Below are 20,575 nucleotides of genomic sequence, written 5' to 3'. Positions count from 1 at the left end.
CATTTTCCCAAAGGTATAACGAAACAAGTGAGCTTTTACAGTATTCAAGAATAAAACTGAATAACACAAAATTCAAGTGACAACAAGATACCAAGAAGACATGGTTCACCAGCATTTGTGTGTCTGCTTATATGCCTTCAACAATATCTTTTATAGGTAGCAAAACTTTACACCAGCTGTTACAGAGTGAAATCAAAGGTTTATTCTTTTTGGGCGCATACACCGTCGGTATGATACTGCCTCTCTTTTGCATGGACACACACATTTATACATGAAAACGTCACTATTTGAAAACGCTATGCAATTTGAACTTTTTTTTTTTCTGATCTTGCATGTACTCCGTGTTATGGTGCATGCTACTGAAAATGCAGACAGACTTCTTTTGGGCGCATACTCCATCAGCATGACACTGCCAGATCTAAACACTAGCGTGGCGAATTGCTTGTATACTAAAATGACAATAGTTGCAGGTGGAAGTCCCATTGTACTTTATGGTGCCAACCAGAGTTGTCTATTAGCCAGCGAAAGTGCTGTGAAGAAGCTGCCTGTTGTTATAGTCCTGCCTTTGTCCAGTCTGATAGTAGTCACAGGACATTGTATCTTTGATTGCCAGTACAACAAAAAATTCTGAGCAGGCATCAACCACAGCAGCAACTGTGGTCATTGCTGCTCTTGTGAATGGAGATAAACAGCATCAACTCAGAGAGGGAGAGGCAATTTTGTTGTACCACATGAATGTCACTAACAGAATAAAACTAAATAATAAAAAAAAGCACTAACTTTTACAAGTAGCCAAAATTTACACGAGGTGTTACAGACTCAAATGAAACGTATGTTCTTATTATATTTTAGTAACTAGCAAAATACCCGTGCTTCGCAGCGGAGAAGTAGTGTGTTAAAGAAGTTATGAAAAAGAAAAGGAAACATTTTAAAAATAACATAACATGATTGTCAATGTAATTGTTTTGTTACTGTTATGAGTGTTGCTGTCATCAAGGATTTGATTATCATTATTTCTTTCAATCAGATTCGTATTTGGAGGATGTGTTATGTTCAAGTTATATTCTGTGTTTGTCAACCGTTGTAAAGATAACAGGTTTCATTCATCGAAGTGTTCACTACCCAAATCGGTACTCATGAATCTAAGATGTTTAACAGGCATTCCCGGTATTAAGTTGTGGATTTGCCTGCGAATATTTAGCGGCAGCGTGTCTATGAACTTAATTTAAACTTAAGCTTTACACCTTGCTTTCCTATTGATATGTCTACAAAGGCTTGTTCAGATTCAGAGGGTTGTTCCAGTCTTACTGCATCAATAAACAGCTCGTATTCTTCTTTATCTGAGACATCACCGACTGCATGCACGGATTTACCTTTCCCAGTCCTGCAAAGTCAGTTCACTTGAGCCGCTCGGAGTACATGCATCGAAGGTTTTCAGCTGTGCTTGTGCTATCTTGCAATGTCCATGGCTTTATTTAATGTTAGCTCAGACCCGGCAATGCGTTTTCTCATTAAACTTGTATCTCGCGAATATCGTATTCGTCGTAGGTATGACAAACGCCAGCTGCAGCCTGTCTATGAACTTAATTTAAACTTAAGGTTTACACCGTGCTTTGTTTCCGCAGTAGCTGCAATTATGAATATGCTTGTATGCGTCATTCGCTTCATATTCTTTTGCTGCCTTCTCAATTGTGTAATGGGTTTTTGTTCAGCACTTTGGAGCTCTTGCTTGTTTTCTGCGTACTGTGTTCACAGTAATTTCACGTGAGCCGCTCGGAGTACATGCATCGAAGGTTCTCAGCTGTGCTTGTGCCATGTCATGCGATGCGATTTTGCGATGTCCACGGCTTTATTTAATGTTAGCTAAGACTCAGCACTTAAATGTTTCTCTCGCACTTTCGCCGAGTTTGTGCCAAACACTATTCTATCCCTGACCATCTCATCTTCGTTTGCATAAGCACAGTCCTTCACCCGCGAATATTTAGTGGCAGCGTGTCTATTGGATTGCTGCTGACGGACGGCCTTATATGGGCAGGCACTCAATTACATGGGAGGCATGACGATGAGGGACGCAACTCTGCCTCACACGGCGACTGAGCTGCAGGCTATGGCCGTATATATGTACGTAAGTAAGTTCCAGTTATGACTGTTATGCGTAGAATTTTGAAATGAAACCTGCCTAACTTTTGTAAGTAAGCTGTAAGGAATAAGCCTGCCAGATTTCAGCCTTCTACCTACATGGGAAGTTGGAGAATTAGTGATGAGTGAGTCAGTCAGTGAGGGCTTTGCCTTTTATTAGTATAGATAATAATAGCAGCTCACCACACAAAATGCGGAGCATTTCTGCTTTATGTATGTGTTCAGCATTTCTTGCCTCACATTTCCTTTCATCTTACACTTACCCAGATCTTTGCAGACACTGAACACACATGAAATAAATGTATTCGAAATAAAGATATACTGTATTATTTACCCTATACAACTCCAGGCACATCACACGCAGGTAAGAAGCCTTGGCTTGAGCTGGGAGAACATTTTGCCCAAATTGAGCTCTGTCATTTGGGGAGCTGGGGGAATGGGACAGCAGGCTACTTGGGCTGATCAACACATTTACAAAACAAAAAACGCTGATGGAGAGGTACAAAGGAATTTAAAATGGCCCGGGATTACAAGTTTTTTTTCGTAAGCTTCAGGGGTTCTAGTGTTAAAAAGGGTACACACATTTATATGATAATAATTTGCTTCGTCTGAGCACACTCCCTAATTAAAAAGAAAGCTTCCTGCATGATTGCTTATATTTTCGAAACAACGGCCAGTATTTTACAACTTCTGCCAAGTTTCTATGTAAACGTATGAGCACAACTATATATACAGTATGGTCCTTAGTTTAAAAGAAGGTTTTATTTAAAATAAAGACAGTTGATATGCTGGGGCATTTTCATATATACAGGAACAGGAATGGACAAAAATGTAATAATCTAATACAATGGTAAAATATTTTAGCCAGGGAACCAACTTACTGCCAACCCTTTGGTTTTCTGAAACACTTACTAAAAAAAAAAAAAAAGTCACCAGTATCCATTGTTGTAATACCAAATTAGAGCCTAGTTAAGACAAACAAAAATGCCTGCTTCATAATTGGCAACACATAGTGTATAACTGGTTTGTAGTGGAAAATATAAATAAAAGAACATTTCCATATGCCTAGATTCCCTCCCCTGTCTTCTTGTGTGAATATATGACTACCCCCTCCTGTCTGTTTGTCAGGGTGTAGGTCTCATCTGCATGTCTGGACCAGAAGTTTGCCAGTGTTTAACTTTTTTTTTTTTTGCTTCTTTATCTGTGGGTGAGTAAATATCTACATACGCATGTTTTCTCTATTTATTTTCACAAACGGATCCCTCCCCAAAAAACTTGGACGAGGATCTTATCTCAGTTTTTCTGATGTCTCACTGTTCTCATTGTCTCCACACCCACATAGTTTTCCAGCTCTAACATTTTGTACAGCATTCAATTTAGGTATAAATGAGAATTAGGTATATTTTTATTCTGGCTGCTTCACTAGACCAGGCCTAATACTAACTGCCACTCTTTCACAATGGGTAGGTAAAAGAGTGACCGAAAGATATTTTACCATATTTTTCTGGGTCACGAGCTGTCATGTATATTTTGCAAATACAATTAACCCAGTGGCGAGTTATCTTATTACTTTGTTAAAACAAACACTGCAAGTGATCATACAAAAACGAAAGAAAAAAGACAAATTAATTGGAGAGAAAAAAAAAAAGTCAGTACCTTCACAAATCTTTTCCCAATCATGTTAATGCCTTCCTTGTTACATCTACACTGTCCAAAACAAACATCAGGGTGAAAGTCTTTCCTGACACTATCCAGCCAAGTCTAATTTTACTGGACAGTATGTTACAACTCATGTGTATGCAACTATTGTTTGAACTGATCAGAAGCACAGCTCCACTTCTGGTGTCCTAATTTTCCAAGAATCTGGCACTTGTCTATATGTGTCATCAAGTGCAACCCTGGGAGAGCCCTCTCTAACCAATATTTTAAGATTTTGGGATGGTGCCTAAGAATGTTGCCATCCCCAGAACCTGCCTACACGTCCATCCGCCACCCACCAGGAAAGAGGAAATTAGAACCATTCCATCCTGTCGCAACCAAGTGACCAAAAAACAAGCAAGAGCTTCAGCAGGCAAGACAGTATGTGTGTGTGTGTGTGTGTGTGTGAGAGAGAGAAAGAGAGAGAGAGAGAGAGAGAAAACACACATAAACTTCCCTGGAGAAACAGAGGGAGTGGCAGACTTCATAGATATTATTATCCTTGTATTCCAAGGAGCAAAGATATTGCTTCCTCTTCCTTACCCCTCCCCAGAGGTTAGGCACTGGAAATATCTTTAACAGAAGCTGTAACACAGAATCAAAACCGTGCATGCCCTTTTTCAAATGATCTCTAAAAATAATATTCTACTACCTGCTGTGCCGTCTTCTGTATGTAAACAAAGTAGACAACTGGCTTCTGCTTTACGCACATTTTTAAAGTACAAACAAAATAATAGCATATTCATTTACACATATTTTTTGCTCCTGAAAAATAGCGTGATGCAAATTGTCAGTATACAGTAAACATATCTATTCATTACAAAGACAACTTATTCTAAGTGTTTTAAGTCTCTTTCCATACTGACACAATGACATGCCATATTACCTGAAAAAAACTGTGGAGATTGACAGGATTGTTCCTGTGTTTAATCAAAAAAACTTTGGCCGAATTTCATTATACACTAGAATATGCAAATTTAAAATGACCAGTTGCCGCATATCTTGCTTTTAATAAGCATAGTAAATATGTGCTGTGTGCAAAAACATTTTGTTAACAAAGATATTAGAACAACATATTAAACAAAAAGTGACCTAATTGAATACTATTGATTTTGACAGAACTGTAATTGTTTATTGTTCTTATCAGAAATGTAACAACTTGTTGGCTGGCTCATTGCAATTCTGCTTATGACTGTAAAAGAACTGATGCATATTTCAGAAATTCTCAAACATTACCACTGTAAAGAGCATACAGATGCAATCTCAAAGATTAAACCTAAGATAATGGACATACAGGGCAACTCTGTTATGATTTGAGTCTGTGATTAAAGAGGATATGGGAGTTTTATATAAAACTAGCTGAAATACCTTAACGTTGCCTGGAAGGAAAATAAAGGTTTTTTTTAATTGTTTGAGAAAAAAACATAATTGAAAAACACACAACTTTAAAAATAAAAAAAAAATTAACAAACAATAAAGACTCACTAATGTCTTTGTCTTGAGGTCTTGTATGTATGTTATCATTCAGTTGATGCTCAGAACCGGCCAATTCTATTTAATCTGAAAAGCAACAGGGGTACTGAGGTGCTTAAACATAAAGAATGCTGGCAGTCGCCTGCTATACACTAACTGTGTAAGGTAAGCCGGATTATAGAAAGTACTACAATCTTCAGAACTACTCCGGGCATCTCTCTGCTATGAGGATTTATGGTGCCGACATGCTCGCATCGTTTATGTCTTTCTTAGGAGGTTTCATTTTGCCAGTGTGCCAGCCTCTCTTGCGTATCCTCAGAGCTGGAGCCCTCACCCTGACTCTATGTCTCACTTCCGGGTCGGACAGACACACACACTTGCATGCGAAATTCTATTAAATTTTAAAAGCAACAAGGGCGCACTGGTGCTCAAACAAAGAATGCTGGCAGTCACCTCCAGGTCGCACTCTGGTGGTCGTTCCGAGTGTCAACTGAATGATAACATGCATACAAGACCATAAGATCACCCATTTCAACCTGCAGTATTTTTAGTCGACCATTGAGAAACATGTGTACCAAGTTTCATGAAAATCGCTACAGCCGTTCGGACGTGATGCTGGAACATACATACATACACACATTGACTTTTATATATATATACATAGATAAAGATAAAGAAAAATGTATAGTGTATCTTTAGATGGTAATAGGCCACAAAAACTCTTTAAATATCTACTATATAATGAAACACTAAGGTCTATGTGCATGTCCAGTCCCTGTGAGTATTATGATTGGTCAGTTCATCTTGGGTAACATGATCAAAAGACAAAAAGCAAGCATGAGACATACGAGGAGAAATAAAGATAAGGAAGCACATGTCGCTACCAGGTAATACAAATCTGGTAATGATAGGAAGTATAAAAGTGGACAGGAGGAGTGCAAGGCACCCTGAAATTATGGGAGCATTCTCAAAAGAAGGACTGCCATCAAGAGTGGTTCAGACAAATGTGGATACCAAGGAAAGGCTTAAATGGTATAGTTAGGGCAAGAGATAGTAAATATTTTAAAATTTATTCTATTATCTTCAACAGGTCATGTGGCTAGTATACCATAAAAATCTACAAAATATACTTAAATACAAAATATTTTAGATGTTACATGTTTTCAACAGTGTAATCATTGTAATTAAGAGTTATGCTTTATAATCATATGTGCCTTCCAGCCATAGATTTTCTTTAAAATAAGACAGATCATTGAGTTTCACTAAAAAAAAAAAACAAAAACACTTGGATGTCCCAAAAATGTTCTTGTATTTCAGATTTTCAATTTCAAAAAACTTTCAAAAATATCTAAAATCTTTGCTTTGCCTTGTCATTCTGGGGTATTGTGCTTTGCTTGATGAGGGTGAAAATGAATTTAAATGCTTTAAGCATAAGGCTGCAACATACCAAATGCATAAAAAGTGAAGGCACTGTAAACTGTGGCATAGACATTGGTCTTCTGTTATTCAACCATCAGTTGCTAGATCACTCTTTCATGTGAACTAAAAGTATAATGTTCAAGTGCCCTGCTCTCCTGCCATTATAGAGCAAATTTTAATCAAATTTTATTTGTCACATATAAATTATGAAGTGAAATTCTTGGTTGCTCAACTTCAATGACTATGCCAATATACATGTCTTTATAAATATTCACAAATCATTAACAAAACTCAGGAAGAAATGAAAAAATGCATACAGCAGCATCTACTGGTTATTTTTCAAAACACAGAGACTTCAAGAAAGAATAAAGGTAAAGAGTGTAAGATAGAAAAAGGTGTAAAATATTTTTTTCAACCAAGTGCACAATATAACTATTCACCTATACAGAAAAAGCGTTAAAAGACAAAGATGAATAAAACAAATTGAGTAGCACTGTAAAAGCAATTAAATACTAGGACTTTGTGGATGGCTCCCAAAAAAATATGCCACCGATCAGCTTCTTCTTGTCAGTTAATGCTATAAAATTAAAATGACAATGTAATGTTAAACAGAAGTAGGGAGGTAAATTACTATCATGTGACAGCAAGTAAGCAGTTTATCTAACATTTCACTATTTAAATAGTTAATTTAAATGACTAATTTTATTTTAAAAAAAAAACACTGGATAGCATTAATCCCAACGCATACTATTCATTTGATACTCTTCACTACTGGAAGGTGTAATTGAAAACAAAACATAAAGATGGCACTTACTTTTTGAGAGGCTCAATGACCGTTTTCTGTATCTGGTTAACCTGTTATGGAACAAATCAGAATTTCAGACTGGCAAAACAAAATAGTGAAGGCTATATAAAATATAAAATAAGCATTTGGACCTTCACTAAAGCAGAAGTACTCAGACTAAGTCAGGTTAGCTAGAGTGTCGGCGGGTAGTGAATTCAACCTGTTTTTATGTCAGGAAATATTCTCAGCCTCATACTAGAATGTTTCAACTCAATGATGCTATTTGATGATAGGTTTCTTAATGCCAGTCATGAATTAAAATTAATTCCAAACCTTAGAATTTGTTTTAATAAATTTAGCATGTATTAGCTCTTGCTAAACTGAATAATATCCATTACTTTCACTCTGTAGGGTACAGTGAAGTTTTCTGGTTACAAGACTTATTTGCACATATCAGACTTTATGATTGTCAATACTATAAGCACTATTACTTGCTTAATCCCCTCAAACATGTTGTTACTTTAGATGACAGGGAAGTTGTACATGTATCACACACACTGAGCAAGCATTTTAAATGCTTTTTAATGATGCAGAGAACACACAACATTCTGTAAATCCATTTAAATATTAACATATACACTGCCCATTATAAAATAAACATAATTTCAAAACTCATTTGCAAAATTCTGCATCTCTTAGCTTTAAGAATATTGTCAAAAAATAAAAACATGTATAAAAAGAGAAATGCAAAGTATGCTTGCTTTATGCAATTTTAATTCCTGGGGTGTGGTGCTAAAAAGCTCTCTGTTTATGATGAAGTGTTTTCAGATGGCAGATTCTTCTCACGCAAAAACAACAAATCTAACCACATTCACACCTGAGCCTGTTCCAAAATTTCAAGTATATATCTATTTTCTAAACTTGATTTATCAATAGCAGGGTTTTAAGGAATCAAAGTGTATCCAAGAAAAATCAAGCAAAAGGCAGGGACCAACTCTGGATAAGAAGACAGTCCACTGCAGAACCAACTTACACACACACACCCTTGCTCTTTTGCTCTTTTAGAGACTAGCACTACCACATAGCCCCCATGGGATCAATTTGCTTGATAAGGGGCAAAAAACACACAAAAAAGACAATTTACAAATACAGACATCCTAGCACTCAGTAAAAAATACTGTTCAAACAGAGCTATTTGTGGTTTCTGGCAAAGGCAAAAGTAAAAGAGAAGCAGGCTATCGAAGAGCCACTCCCGTCTATTTCCCCCACCCACGACAATAATTGAAAAAGGAATTTTTTTCTGGATCTTTCCATTTCCACTGTATATTTCTATGCATTCAGAAAAGACACAGTAACAATTTTAAGCAATTAACCTACCACATTATTAGATTACATTCAGGTAATTCTAACATTAAAACACTATATCGCTCCTTACATTTTCTTAAAAAGTAAATAAAAAAACACTGACATCATAAACTGTCACCAGCCCCCGCCCCCACTTTAAAAGTGTCTCACTTTCTCAGATCAACAGAGACATTTGCAGCCTCCTACTGCTAAAACATGAATCACACTAAAGACCATTCATTTCAGTCACAACTTACAGCACTTGGGTGTCATACTAACACAAATTGCAATGTATAACATGCAGCTGTCATTCTTATAATGACCACTGCAGCCAAAAAAAAAATTAATGAAAATATTCAAAAATATAACAAATAAAAGAATACTAATCTCATATCAACATCCCCCAAAGCAGAACCACAAAAATGTGTAATGACGGTTAAAATTAAAAGGAAATTAGAATATTTTTAATTTAGGTTTAAATTCACTAGAAATATTTTAAGGCAGACTAACCCATTCAGATCTGAGCATGTATTCACCCATTATATGAGTATAAGTAAAAAGAACAAGGATGTTTAAACGAACACTAAAAATAAAAGGCAGAATAGACAATATAAAAAGACGAAGACACAGAAATACAGAGAAGCAGACAAATCTTGAAATTAAAATATCCTTCAGTTTTTCCAAGCTTATTAAAGGAGAGTGGTTAAAGATAAATACACAGAAGAATAGATAAAAGATGCTAATCTGAACTTTCTGCACTTCACACTAAAAGCCAGATAGTTTTACAGGAATAAATTTTGTAAAAATTACACCCATAGTATGTATTTTAAAAACAACAACAGGATGTGGAAAAATTTAGGAGTGCATACAGGCCAATCATTTCCCACACATGCTATTTAAACACTCAGGTACTGTAAATAAAAGCATTCAGCAAATTACAGAATTGTGTGTCTATATCAAAAGTAACTTGTGATCTCAAATGAACAATTCACTAACAGCAACAAGAATATTAACTTGGGATATTGTTTCTTACAACAGAAATAAAAAATATAAACTTATCACAAAGAATATTAGTTGAAAACATTTTTCCATAAAATTTAGAGAGCATTGTAACAGATGCTCTCAAAAAGATTTATGAGAAATCCAAAGTGGTGCTTTTGATCACAAGGAAGAGCAAAGCAAATATGGGGAAACACGATCATTAGTGCCTGTCCCGGTACAAGGAGTGCTGGTCATCATTGCAGTTCGGGACAGAGAAGGGAATTCCTCTTTAATAGGCCTGCTTTGCATTAAGAATGACAGGAATCCTCATATACAGTGATCCCTTGCCATATCGCGCTTCGACTTTCGCGGCTTCACTCCATCGCAGATTTTAAACGTAAGCATATCTAAATATATATTACGGATTTTTCGCTGGTTCACGGATTTCTGCGGACAATGGGTCTTTTAATTTATAGTACATGCTTCCTCAGTTTGTTTGCCCAGTTGATTTCATACAAGGGACGCTATTGGCGGATGGCTGAGAACCTTCCCAATCAGAGCACGTATTACGTATTAAATAAAACTCCTCAATGATATACGATATGCTTCCCGTGCAGTGCTTTGCACACTTAAAAGTTCTAACAGCCCGTACTGATTTTTGATTGTTTGCTTTTCTCTGTCTCTCTCACTCTCTCTGACATTCTCTTCTCCTGACGGAGGGGGTGTGAGCAGACGGGCTGTTTGCTTAGGAGATACGGCGCTCCTCTAAAAAATGCTGAAAGACTACCTTTACATTGATACCTTCATTGCGGCCGCTTTATCACAGTGCTTCGCATACTTAAAAGACCAACATCCCTATTGATTTTTGATTGTTTACTTTTCTCTTTCTCTCTGACATTCTCTACTCCTGACGCGCACTCCTTTGAAGAGGAAGATATGTTGGCATTCTTTTAATTGTGAGAAAGAACTGTCATCTCTGTCTTGTCATGGAGCACAGTTTATACTTTTGACTAAAGGGTGTTATTTCATATCTAGAACGCTCTAATAATGTTAAAAAAAGTATTTAGAAGGTTGTAAACAGGTTTTCTATGCTCTAACTGCAAAAATATTAGATTTATAAATAAAGAATCCTACTTCGTGGAAATTCATTTATCTGTCTGGAGCGGATTAACCGCGATAAACGAGGGTTTACAGTATAACTGTGCAGAGAATATTTATAAACAGTGTGGGAGAGTTTCTAAGGGCTTAAAGTATATAAAAATAACCATACAAACATATGGTTTTTACTTTGCGGATTTTCACCTATCGCGGGGGGTTCTGTTACGCAACCCCCGCGATCGAAGAGGGATTACTGTAGTGGTATTCTATTTTTTATGAGGTATAACTGGCAACAGAAGCTGTGAAATATATAAAAGTTACTGAAGCAGCACAGCTGTTAGTTAAAACATCATCAGAATCAGTTTAACAGGCACTTTCTAGGTTTTAGCTGGTTGCCCCAAATCTTTTTCCTACACTTTCCATGGTCCCCATGCATCCTTTGTTGGAAGAAACATTCTTTAATATCACCCAGCACCATCAACAACCACATCTTCTCCCATTTCCTCCTGAGGCTCATCAGCTACACCTCCATCTTAATTTAAAACTTCCTAAGGGGAGAATTTGACTTTGCACAGAGGCTCAATAAATAAATTATATATTTTTTTTTTTTTTGCAAACTTGTGTCTCTGTGGTTGGGCAAATGAGATGCAAGGAGACATGCTGGTGAAAGAGGAGAAGGTAGAAGGTTTCTTCCATTTTTTCCCTACTGGGGTTTTTTTGGGAGTTGTTCCTTGTCTTCTTAGAGAGTCAAGCCTGGGGGGCTGTCAAGAGGCAGGGCCTGTTAAAGCCCATTGCGGCACTCCTTGTGTGATTTGGGCTATACAAAAATAAATTGTATTTTATTGTACTGTATAGAAGGTGACAGAGATACTTATATATAACTGAAGACAAATACTAGAAAAAAGATACATTTTTAAAAGCAATAAAACCATGAGTAAAGGAATTAATACAAAAGTTATGTGGCAAGAGGTGATTAATTGTTAAAATATAAGCCATAAAAATCCAAATACATCATATTTAGTTACATATATATGTGTATATATATATATATATATATATATATATATATATATCTATATACACACACAAACATACATTATATGATATTTGTTTCTTTCATATGTGCCTTTTTAAGCAGAATAATATGTGAAATGTAAATTGCATTGGTTTTGTAACATATAGTACATATATTTTAGTTGATTCACACCATAAAGAGTGTGATGAAAATACATGGACTTGGGTGTCCATATTAATGGCAGGGTGGAGTAGTGTCATAATACAGAGGAACTATATAAGTAAGGGCATTGCAAACTCTTTTTCATAGTGTGAGTAGCAACATCCTTTACATGTTCGACAACTGTAATGGCTAGTGCAATTTTCTATGCTGCACTATGCTGGGACAGTAACATCACTTCAAAAGAGGCTTGCCAAACCAACAAACTAACTTAAAGGGCAAGTTTAGTTAAGGGATATACACTCAATTCCCTGGAGGCAGTGGCAAAGTAGAGAATGAAAACTAAACCGAGTGTCATTATGAACAATGCTGCACATCCTCTCTCTGACACAATGAGTATTTTCAGCCAACAAATTATTCTTCAGAAGTGTATCAAGGAATGTTGCTGGGGCACCTCAGTGTGACTGCCAAGTCAGATGTTTTCTTTGTTTACTTCATTCTAGTGTCTATTTGAGAGGGGTTTGTAATCATGTATTTATTGAGCTACTGTAAAAAGCTAAATTTTACCTGGGGACAAAAAAGTTTGTTTTCTTGCTTGTTTGCTTATTTGTTTCTTTCAAAATAAATATGGTTCTAATTTGTGTTTTTTTTTATCCCATCATCAGTTATGTCTAGGTCTAATCTCTGTGCTGTACTATAACTGAACAACTAATAAAGATGATTCCAAGACCAGACGTGAACAAAACAGTAATCACACTGCTGGACACTCCAAAAGAAGATAAGTAGTGCACCAAACACCCTTATGCCAGGTACAACTGTACAGGTAACACACCATCTGTTAACATGGTCTTACAGTTGTGTCCCTTCATGAGGCAGATGCACTAGAAAATGCTTTTTTTAAAAAAACAGTTGTGTGTGGTGGTGATAGTGTTGTGTGTGGATTAAACAAGTAACTAGAAAATGTATCACCAGGTTCAAATGATAAAAAAAAATCCTCTAAAAGATGTCTCACTGTTGTGCCATACATTGTATCAATTTTTAACAATCGTTAAGTGTCAAGATTTTTTAAATACTTTTATAATAAGCTATGACATAAAAATGACCATTCAGCTTGTAACACAGCAAGGAAGTGGTAATTTGAGTAAGACAAAATGACTGAAATATACACATATTAATTTAAGTGTGAAAAGAAACAAATCAACTACTAAGCATTATACTGAGAGTTACAGCAAGAAAATGCACATTAGCTTTATTTCCTGATTAAAACCTTACCTTTTCTTGATTAAAGGCATCCATTCTGCGCATGGCTGTGTCCAGAGCTGTCATAGACTTCAAGAATTGAGGGTCTTGCTCACACAGTGGGTTGGATAGCAGGTCAGAAGATATTTTCACTGCTGCTTTTGACATAGCTATAACCAAAGCAAAATGACAATTATGCCATTCATGCTAAAGACACTCTCAGAACTATGGTTTTAATTAAGGGTTTTGATTGGCTGATAACACATTACCTTTAAAATGTAAGAAAGTATCTTCTTTTGCTGAAAAAGGCCTCTCCTGACAATTATATAAGTTTGGCATTCAAATATCACCATTGATAACCAAGGAAAAATGTTTCCATCCTTAAAAAGGGTGTTTCCAATGCCCATTGTTCTATCCAACCATTAATGTATACAAAGTTTAAAAATTAAATGACAAATAAATATGAGCAATAGTGAGCAACATCAGCAGTAAAAAAAAATCCCAAGCAGGATAATACAGGTACAATACGATTTTAAAAGGTTTTCTGGATTCTGTGACCTTCAGTATTTCAAGAGCACAGATATTTTAAAACAAATGAATCAGTTACACACCTACATAGTCCTAAGATTAGAAAGTTTAACAAATTTGGCTGATCAAAAGCATAAACACCTTGACAGGAGCAGAAAACTCAAGGCCATTACTTTAATCAGCCTAGGTCTAATTGATTTTTGTTATTTACTTAACCACTTTAATTACAGTGTGTTACTTGAAAATCAGCCCTTTTTGGTTCAAGACTATCTGTTAACTTCAACCCCCTTTTTTAAGAATGCATAACATAACTTCTTGAGATAATTATTGTGAGCAATTTTAAAAGTCATTGACACTCCCCTACTCCAAAATTTCTGTTTATCATAATGTTGATAACTTTGTATGTTTTATTAAACATTAACATTTATTTTACTATGTAGATATTATTATTGTATGTTTTGGCTGCTATCTTTAGTCAAAGGGACTTAAAAGATCAGAATACCTTATAAATGTTTACAGACATTTAAAACAACTGGAGCACAAGCAAGTTAAGGGGTCACACGGTGAGGCAAAGGCAGGAATTACAGTTTTTGTGATATACAATTCAGTATCTTAGCTAGTATACAATATTGGCTGTTTAAATCTACTATAAAACATCCTAAGCCTAAAAGTGCAACGATTTTGTGCAACGACTTTACTGTATGTGACATTTTTATGCCATTTTTTTGTCACACTTGAAATTGGGCTTATTTTAAAACCTACATATATATGTTTGGTATTATTCTTCTTAGAATTTATCAAATTTTAATGTGATGTTAGATTTTCAGATTCTTATTCTGTTTTTAAATAATAAACTAAAAAATATCATGAATTAACATCCCGCGAGACAAGACTTTTTGTCAAGAGATTTAACCACACCCGGGGCCGGAAATAAAGACAAAGAGTAGATGACAAAGACAGCTGCTGTACAGGCTTTTAAATGTTCAAAGCGTCGCACCAGATGCAGATCACATGACATGGCAGCAACAGCAAGCCAGCAGCTGATCGAGCAAAGAGGAGGTTATTTATTAAAAAAAACACTATTTGTTTCCCATTGTATCACCATTTAAGAGGGGGTTTCAGAGGAGTGACTGTGTCTCCTTGGGATGCGTTCAGCCCCCTCTTCACAACACGAGTGGCAGAGAACCAAAGTGACTGGTGCGTAGCGCAGAAAAGAGGGTTTTGCAAGCAAAGCGAGCAGGAGGTAAGCCCCCTATTAAAGATATAATACATTTTATTTATACAGTGCCTTTTCCAACAACTTCATTATGTAAAAGGCTGTGACAATCCCTAACCTCTGCAGCACATTGCACACAACATTATGGGAGTGCATCTTCTAAATTATTAAAATGTCTAAACTCTGTGGCCACTGCTGCATAAATCCAGCACTGGGAATTTAAGCAGAAAAAAGGGTTATTATACACTCTGACAGAAGAACATAACAGGGTGTAGGGTAAGGCTAGATTTAGAAAAGTTTAACAGTTTAATTTGACTTGTGATGGAATATATTTTACTATTTAGTTACCAGAACTGTCAGATTTAACTCTTTGAGGGCTGAATAATTTTTTCTAAAGAACTCAGTTTTCTGAAAAGCACACAAAGCAATGGCTTCACACACAAGTCAACATAAAATGTCAGTTGCTATGTGCTGTGGCTGCTGTTGGAGAATGTTGCGCACCTCTGGCGGCAGTGGCTGCATTGGTGGCACCTCGATGATCAGCAGGAATGCATGGTGGGCAGCTGCCTGGCTGTCTTCTCACAGCAGGTGAGTGGTGGTGGCGGTCTGTGTGACACAATCTGGTTTGTACCTCTTGTCATCATAAGTGGTGGTCCTCCCAGGCAAACACTGCTGTGGGCACATCCGCTACATTAAAGTGTTCAGCACCACGATCACCTGGGGACCGATCAGATGATGCTGGTACCTCACTTTCGTTTTTTTGATCTCCATCTCCAGATCACTTGCATCAAACTTGGAGTCAGAAAAGTCAGAGTCCTATTCAACAAAATTATGTAAAATGTCCATGGAGTATTTTGCTTTGCACATTCGCTTTAGTCTCTTGGCAGTTGTCAGTGCCATTTTAAAGGTTGTTTGTTCTTCGCTACTCATGCATGCATAGGGAATCGAGGTTAAATCAACAAAGCTATGCAACTTTCCTTCTAGCAACGAGTTGAACTAAAATGTAAGGGCAAGTTTTGTTGTAGTTTACAACCGATTACCGTCCTCTACTCCTTAATTTTGACAAAAGTTGACATCAGCCCTGAAAGAGTTAAACATGTGAGATGCACAAATTATTTTATGTACTATAACATTTAGCAGTACATTATATTAAAGCCCATATTACATGTAGAAACCCTAAAACCAAAACAGCATCCCAGCCAAAAAATAGAAGTGTGAGTTTAAATTCAGACTTTTGGTCCTTCTGAATTACAGAATAATGAATATAGAATATGAAACTGAATTATGAGCCGTGTATATCATTTTAAACCTCATTTTTAGTTAAGGAACAATAAATACATAAAGCTATAAAAAGATTTAAAAGGTCATTTTCAGTTACTTGCAAAAATCGTCTCTCGGAGCTCATCAAAAGTGTTTATTGTGCTAGAGAACCATTACAAAAGTAGCAGTCTCAGCTTGCTTCTTCACTGTCAAACCCACTTCCTGGATTGGTTTGGTTCAATCAGAAATGGGTGGTTTGAAGCCAGAACATGGTGCTCATTACTGAGTAACAATGACTGCTAAGCAGATGTGTTCTGCTTATTAGAATTAAGAAAATGACAGTTTAAACCTTTGATGAGGTTTTTCATGTTATAAGGCATTATTTTAAGGAAATGAGAGATCAAACTCTCAGTCCCATTGCCCCCTTCCCAAACAGGAAGGAATACAGCTAGGCAATTCATAAACTGCATTCTGAAAAAACAAATGTCTTTCTGATAGTGAAACATAAAACACATCCATAAAAAGAACTGATGCTTACTGTAGAAAACGTAAAGTTCCATGAAAACAGTTTTGATTACTTTTGAATCTTCTGCATTGACTTGCCTATGGATGCATGCACTCTCACTTTTGCAGATTTCTTTGCATAACTGTTAATCCTAAATATAATAACATGTATCTCTGCTTGATTCATTCAGTTTTAGTTGTGCCTAGGTATAGTAACAGCTGTTCCTTATTGTTCCATACTGAATTCACTCAACCCAGAGAGAAATGACATGATTGCCTTGGCTTGAGTGACTTTTGAATCTGCTTCTTCAGCTAGAAGGCATAGAAGCCTAGATGTAATCTATAGAACTGTCAATAACAGGAAAGTGTTCATGGCTAAAAATATTTTTTGTAATGTCTTATAATAGAAAATATAAAGGAATAAACAACTTTCATATAGGAGGTCTGGTCTGTCAGAGATGATAAAATCCATCTATTTACAGAAGAGACACCATAAAATCCTTCAAAATAATTGGTAAAAGAAATTATATTTAGCCACCAGAATATGACAATATTAGAATTTGGTATACACAGAAAAGTTAAACAGGAAGAGTAAAAAGGCTACTGTTGAAGTACTAAAGCCGATACCACAATACAAGATTTTTCACCTGATTTTCAGTCCAGGCATGTTTTTCATGACACACAAACAGACACAGAGACCAAGAGCACTCACGCAGAACTATAATGCACACATGAGTGAACAGCACAACAGTGAATAACAAAGGGGCCTTCAAGGAAAGAAGGAAAACAAGGGTTTTGGACTGTGTAAAAAATGGAACACACACTTTTCTAATGTTGTAGACAGCACAGCTATCTGCTGGATGTTGTTTTCTTACCTTCATGCAGTGCCATTTTTATTATGCAATTATAATTATTATTGCTCAACAATGATTGGCTGCCAAAATGAGATGACATCACGATACAGTTTTCAGCAAACTGATTTGAAACAGCAATAAAAAGTGAAGAAGGAATCATGTAATCAGTTACCCAATGTAATTCTTAGTCATATAATTTGATAACCTCATAGGTAATGAGATTAAGCAATCTGATGAGAAATTATTCAAAGTTCTATACCTGTCTAAGGAAAAGAAAGGTCAAATTACAATTTGCACTCAAGTTCAAAGATGAAGCAGAGGTACTGCAAATAATCTTAGGAATACCAGCTAATATGTGGAGGACAGTGAAGGTAGTATTGCTGCCTAAACAAACACCGTTTCCTCTAGAACTAATTTAAAAACCTTAATTAGTAAAATAAGAGGTATTATGAGCAGTATAAATCGTAAAACATACACAAAACTCTACTGGTTTCAAATGATCAAAATATATATAAAACGTATCAAGCCAAACACAATTATATAATAAGATCTCCATCTAGCAGTCATATTCAAATCCACCTTGCCTAACACAAGAAAGGAAGAATAATATAGTAAGAGGAAACCAGGCAGAAATACAATGGTTAGCTGGCTTGCAGTGATTAAGCATGGTAAAATGAATGCTTTAAAGATTTTAAAGATTGTTAGTTAGGAGTAGGACTGTAAAAGGTTGAAAAATATATTGTTCAATCTGATGTGAATTGAACTTTCTCTGATTTAAAGTAGAACATATCACCACTTTTCTAGCAGGTTATGGTTCATCCAGCTGAGCAAGAAAAGACAGTGAGCAAGTAGTATATTGTGGATTGTCATGAGACAAGCTACTTATAACGAATAAGAATTTACAGTGATACTGAGACTGTTCAAACAGTAGGTACAAATTGTAGTCCAATAAGCTTTTGGCAAAAGACAAAGTCAAAACTGGTGAGCAAGGGAAGATGGTGCTTTACAGCACCTCTTACAAGTTGCATGGAAACAGATAATTATAGACTGTGCTGCACATGTGCACAGAACAATATCAGACATATACTACTTTGCAATCCAATGCTCAAAAATATTAAGCAACCTAATCGTACAGCTCAAGATGAAGAAAAAGAAGACCATTTTCAATAGGTTAAGACAATATCAACACTGAATGCTACCGAGTAGGAATTGTATTTGAAAATACCATTTTAATCAGCTAAAGTCAAAAACATGCAAGAGGTAAGTTGGATTTCAAAATTAAAAATATAAGGAGTTCACCTGGTGGAAGATATATGACAGAGGAATACACCTGAATACTAAATGGACAGCAAAGCATAAATGCTAACTGTATTAGTTTCCACTTAAAAATGTAATTAAATGCCAAATATAGTAAGAGACTGATGTAGCATTATAAAAAGTAATATTGCTAACACTAATCATGTTTGATTTTTGGAACATTTGATAAAAGTGAAATATAAATTCTCTAACTGGAAAGAACTAAATACTTCAATGCCCTGAGAGCAGAACAACAAAACAGAGCTTTTACTAGTAAACTAATGAGTGTCAATTAAAATTTTTGGTCCTGCTTCTGGTAGTTAGAAGCTTTTCAAATACTGTGCAACAAAGTGAAATTTTGGCCTAGAACAGTGTGAAATAATCAAGTATCAGCAGCAGCTGAAACTACATCTTACTCCAAACCGGAAACACTGTTCAGCAGATGTGCCTACTGACTTTATGACCGGCGTCTTCTGAGGCTAAACAGCTGCAATACACTAGTGACGTTCTCTCTCTATTTATGGGACTGAATGTTGGCTTGCTTTTAATAGGCCTTTACCCAAAGTCTAGGCTTTGCTTAAATGTAACCACACTGTGGCCAGAGGTTCTTTTTAGATATAAATAAAGAACAAACTCACTGCACTTTACTGAGAAACCTGGAATAATAATAATACATACACAAAGTAACCTGAAAATTCTAAAAATGTTTCTTAGCTATTCAAGAGAAAAACATTTTTTTTTTTTATCTTTCACTGGCCAAGAAGAAATATACAATGCACTTGCATTCTTAGGGAAGAAAAAAGTATCATGTTTTCACCATCAGAATGGGTGTTCTATGTGACAGCTAGTACAAGGCATCAATTTAATCTGGCGGTTGCGGCACTTTGCTTATGGTTTGACTGCTGGACATGAGTCACCTTAGTTTACATTTCTTATCATTCATGATAGCTGTCTTTTAGGTCTCATTTTAAGCCACCCTTTTATAATTCTTCAATCCTTCCCATTCTTCTTTAAATTGTCTAGAATGATATTAAAAAGCTTCCTATATTCACCTATACAGTAATTTGCATCGTTTATTTTTCAGATACCAACAACTTGTTTCTTTTTTTCTATTCTTAATGTTTACTTCCCTAAAGATATAATGCTATATATACATACATATATACAAGTATATAATGTTTAAATCTTCTTTTCTTGGGCTCCCTGATTATTTATACATCTGTCCACTGTCTGAAAGCTGCTCCAAAACTGAGTCTTGGAAGCCAAAGTTTATCCTGGCTGCATTGGCATTAACGAGAAAGAATCTACATATAAAATGACAGTCCATAATTGAGTGTGTTTACTGAAACACTCAGATTCACAAAGGACCAGTTAACAGCTGCTAATTAAATTTCAAATAAATGTGGGATGAAAAGCACATCCTCATGATCATAGGAAGTACTACAAACCATATAAACTTTACTTTGGCTGGGATATTAAATCAGAACTCTGGAGATGTAAAGCAGTAGCCGTATCTACTATGCTATTCACTGCCCTGATCATGCACTGGCTGAAAAACTTCTTTAATC

General features: G+C 35.9%; 1 protein-coding gene across 1 annotated transcript in view; it reads right to left on the bottom strand.

Annotated features, from left to right (window-relative positions):
* bin3 (bridging integrator 3) overlaps positions 1–20,575 on the bottom strand; it is a 263,662-nt gene that overhangs the window by 91,678 nt on the left and 151,409 nt on the right. Inside the window, exons 5-6 of the mRNA XM_039769607.1 lie at positions 13,383–13,519; positions 7,544–7,584 (exon numbers count right to left, since the gene is read on the bottom strand). Coding sequence (XP_039625541.1) covers positions 7,544–7,584; positions 13,383–13,519 — 178 coding nt within the window. The remainder of the gene's footprint in view (positions 1–7,543; positions 7,585–13,382; positions 13,520–20,575) is intronic.

The sequence above is a fragment of the Polypterus senegalus genome, chromosome 11 (genome assembly GCF_016835505.1).
Source record: "Polypterus senegalus isolate Bchr_013 chromosome 11, ASM1683550v1, whole genome shotgun sequence".
Classification (NCBI taxonomy): Eukaryota; Metazoa; Chordata; class Cladistia; order Polypteriformes; family Polypteridae; genus Polypterus; species Polypterus senegalus.
Note: the sequence above shows the minus strand (reverse complement) of the source record. Positions and strands in the feature narration are given on the sequence as shown.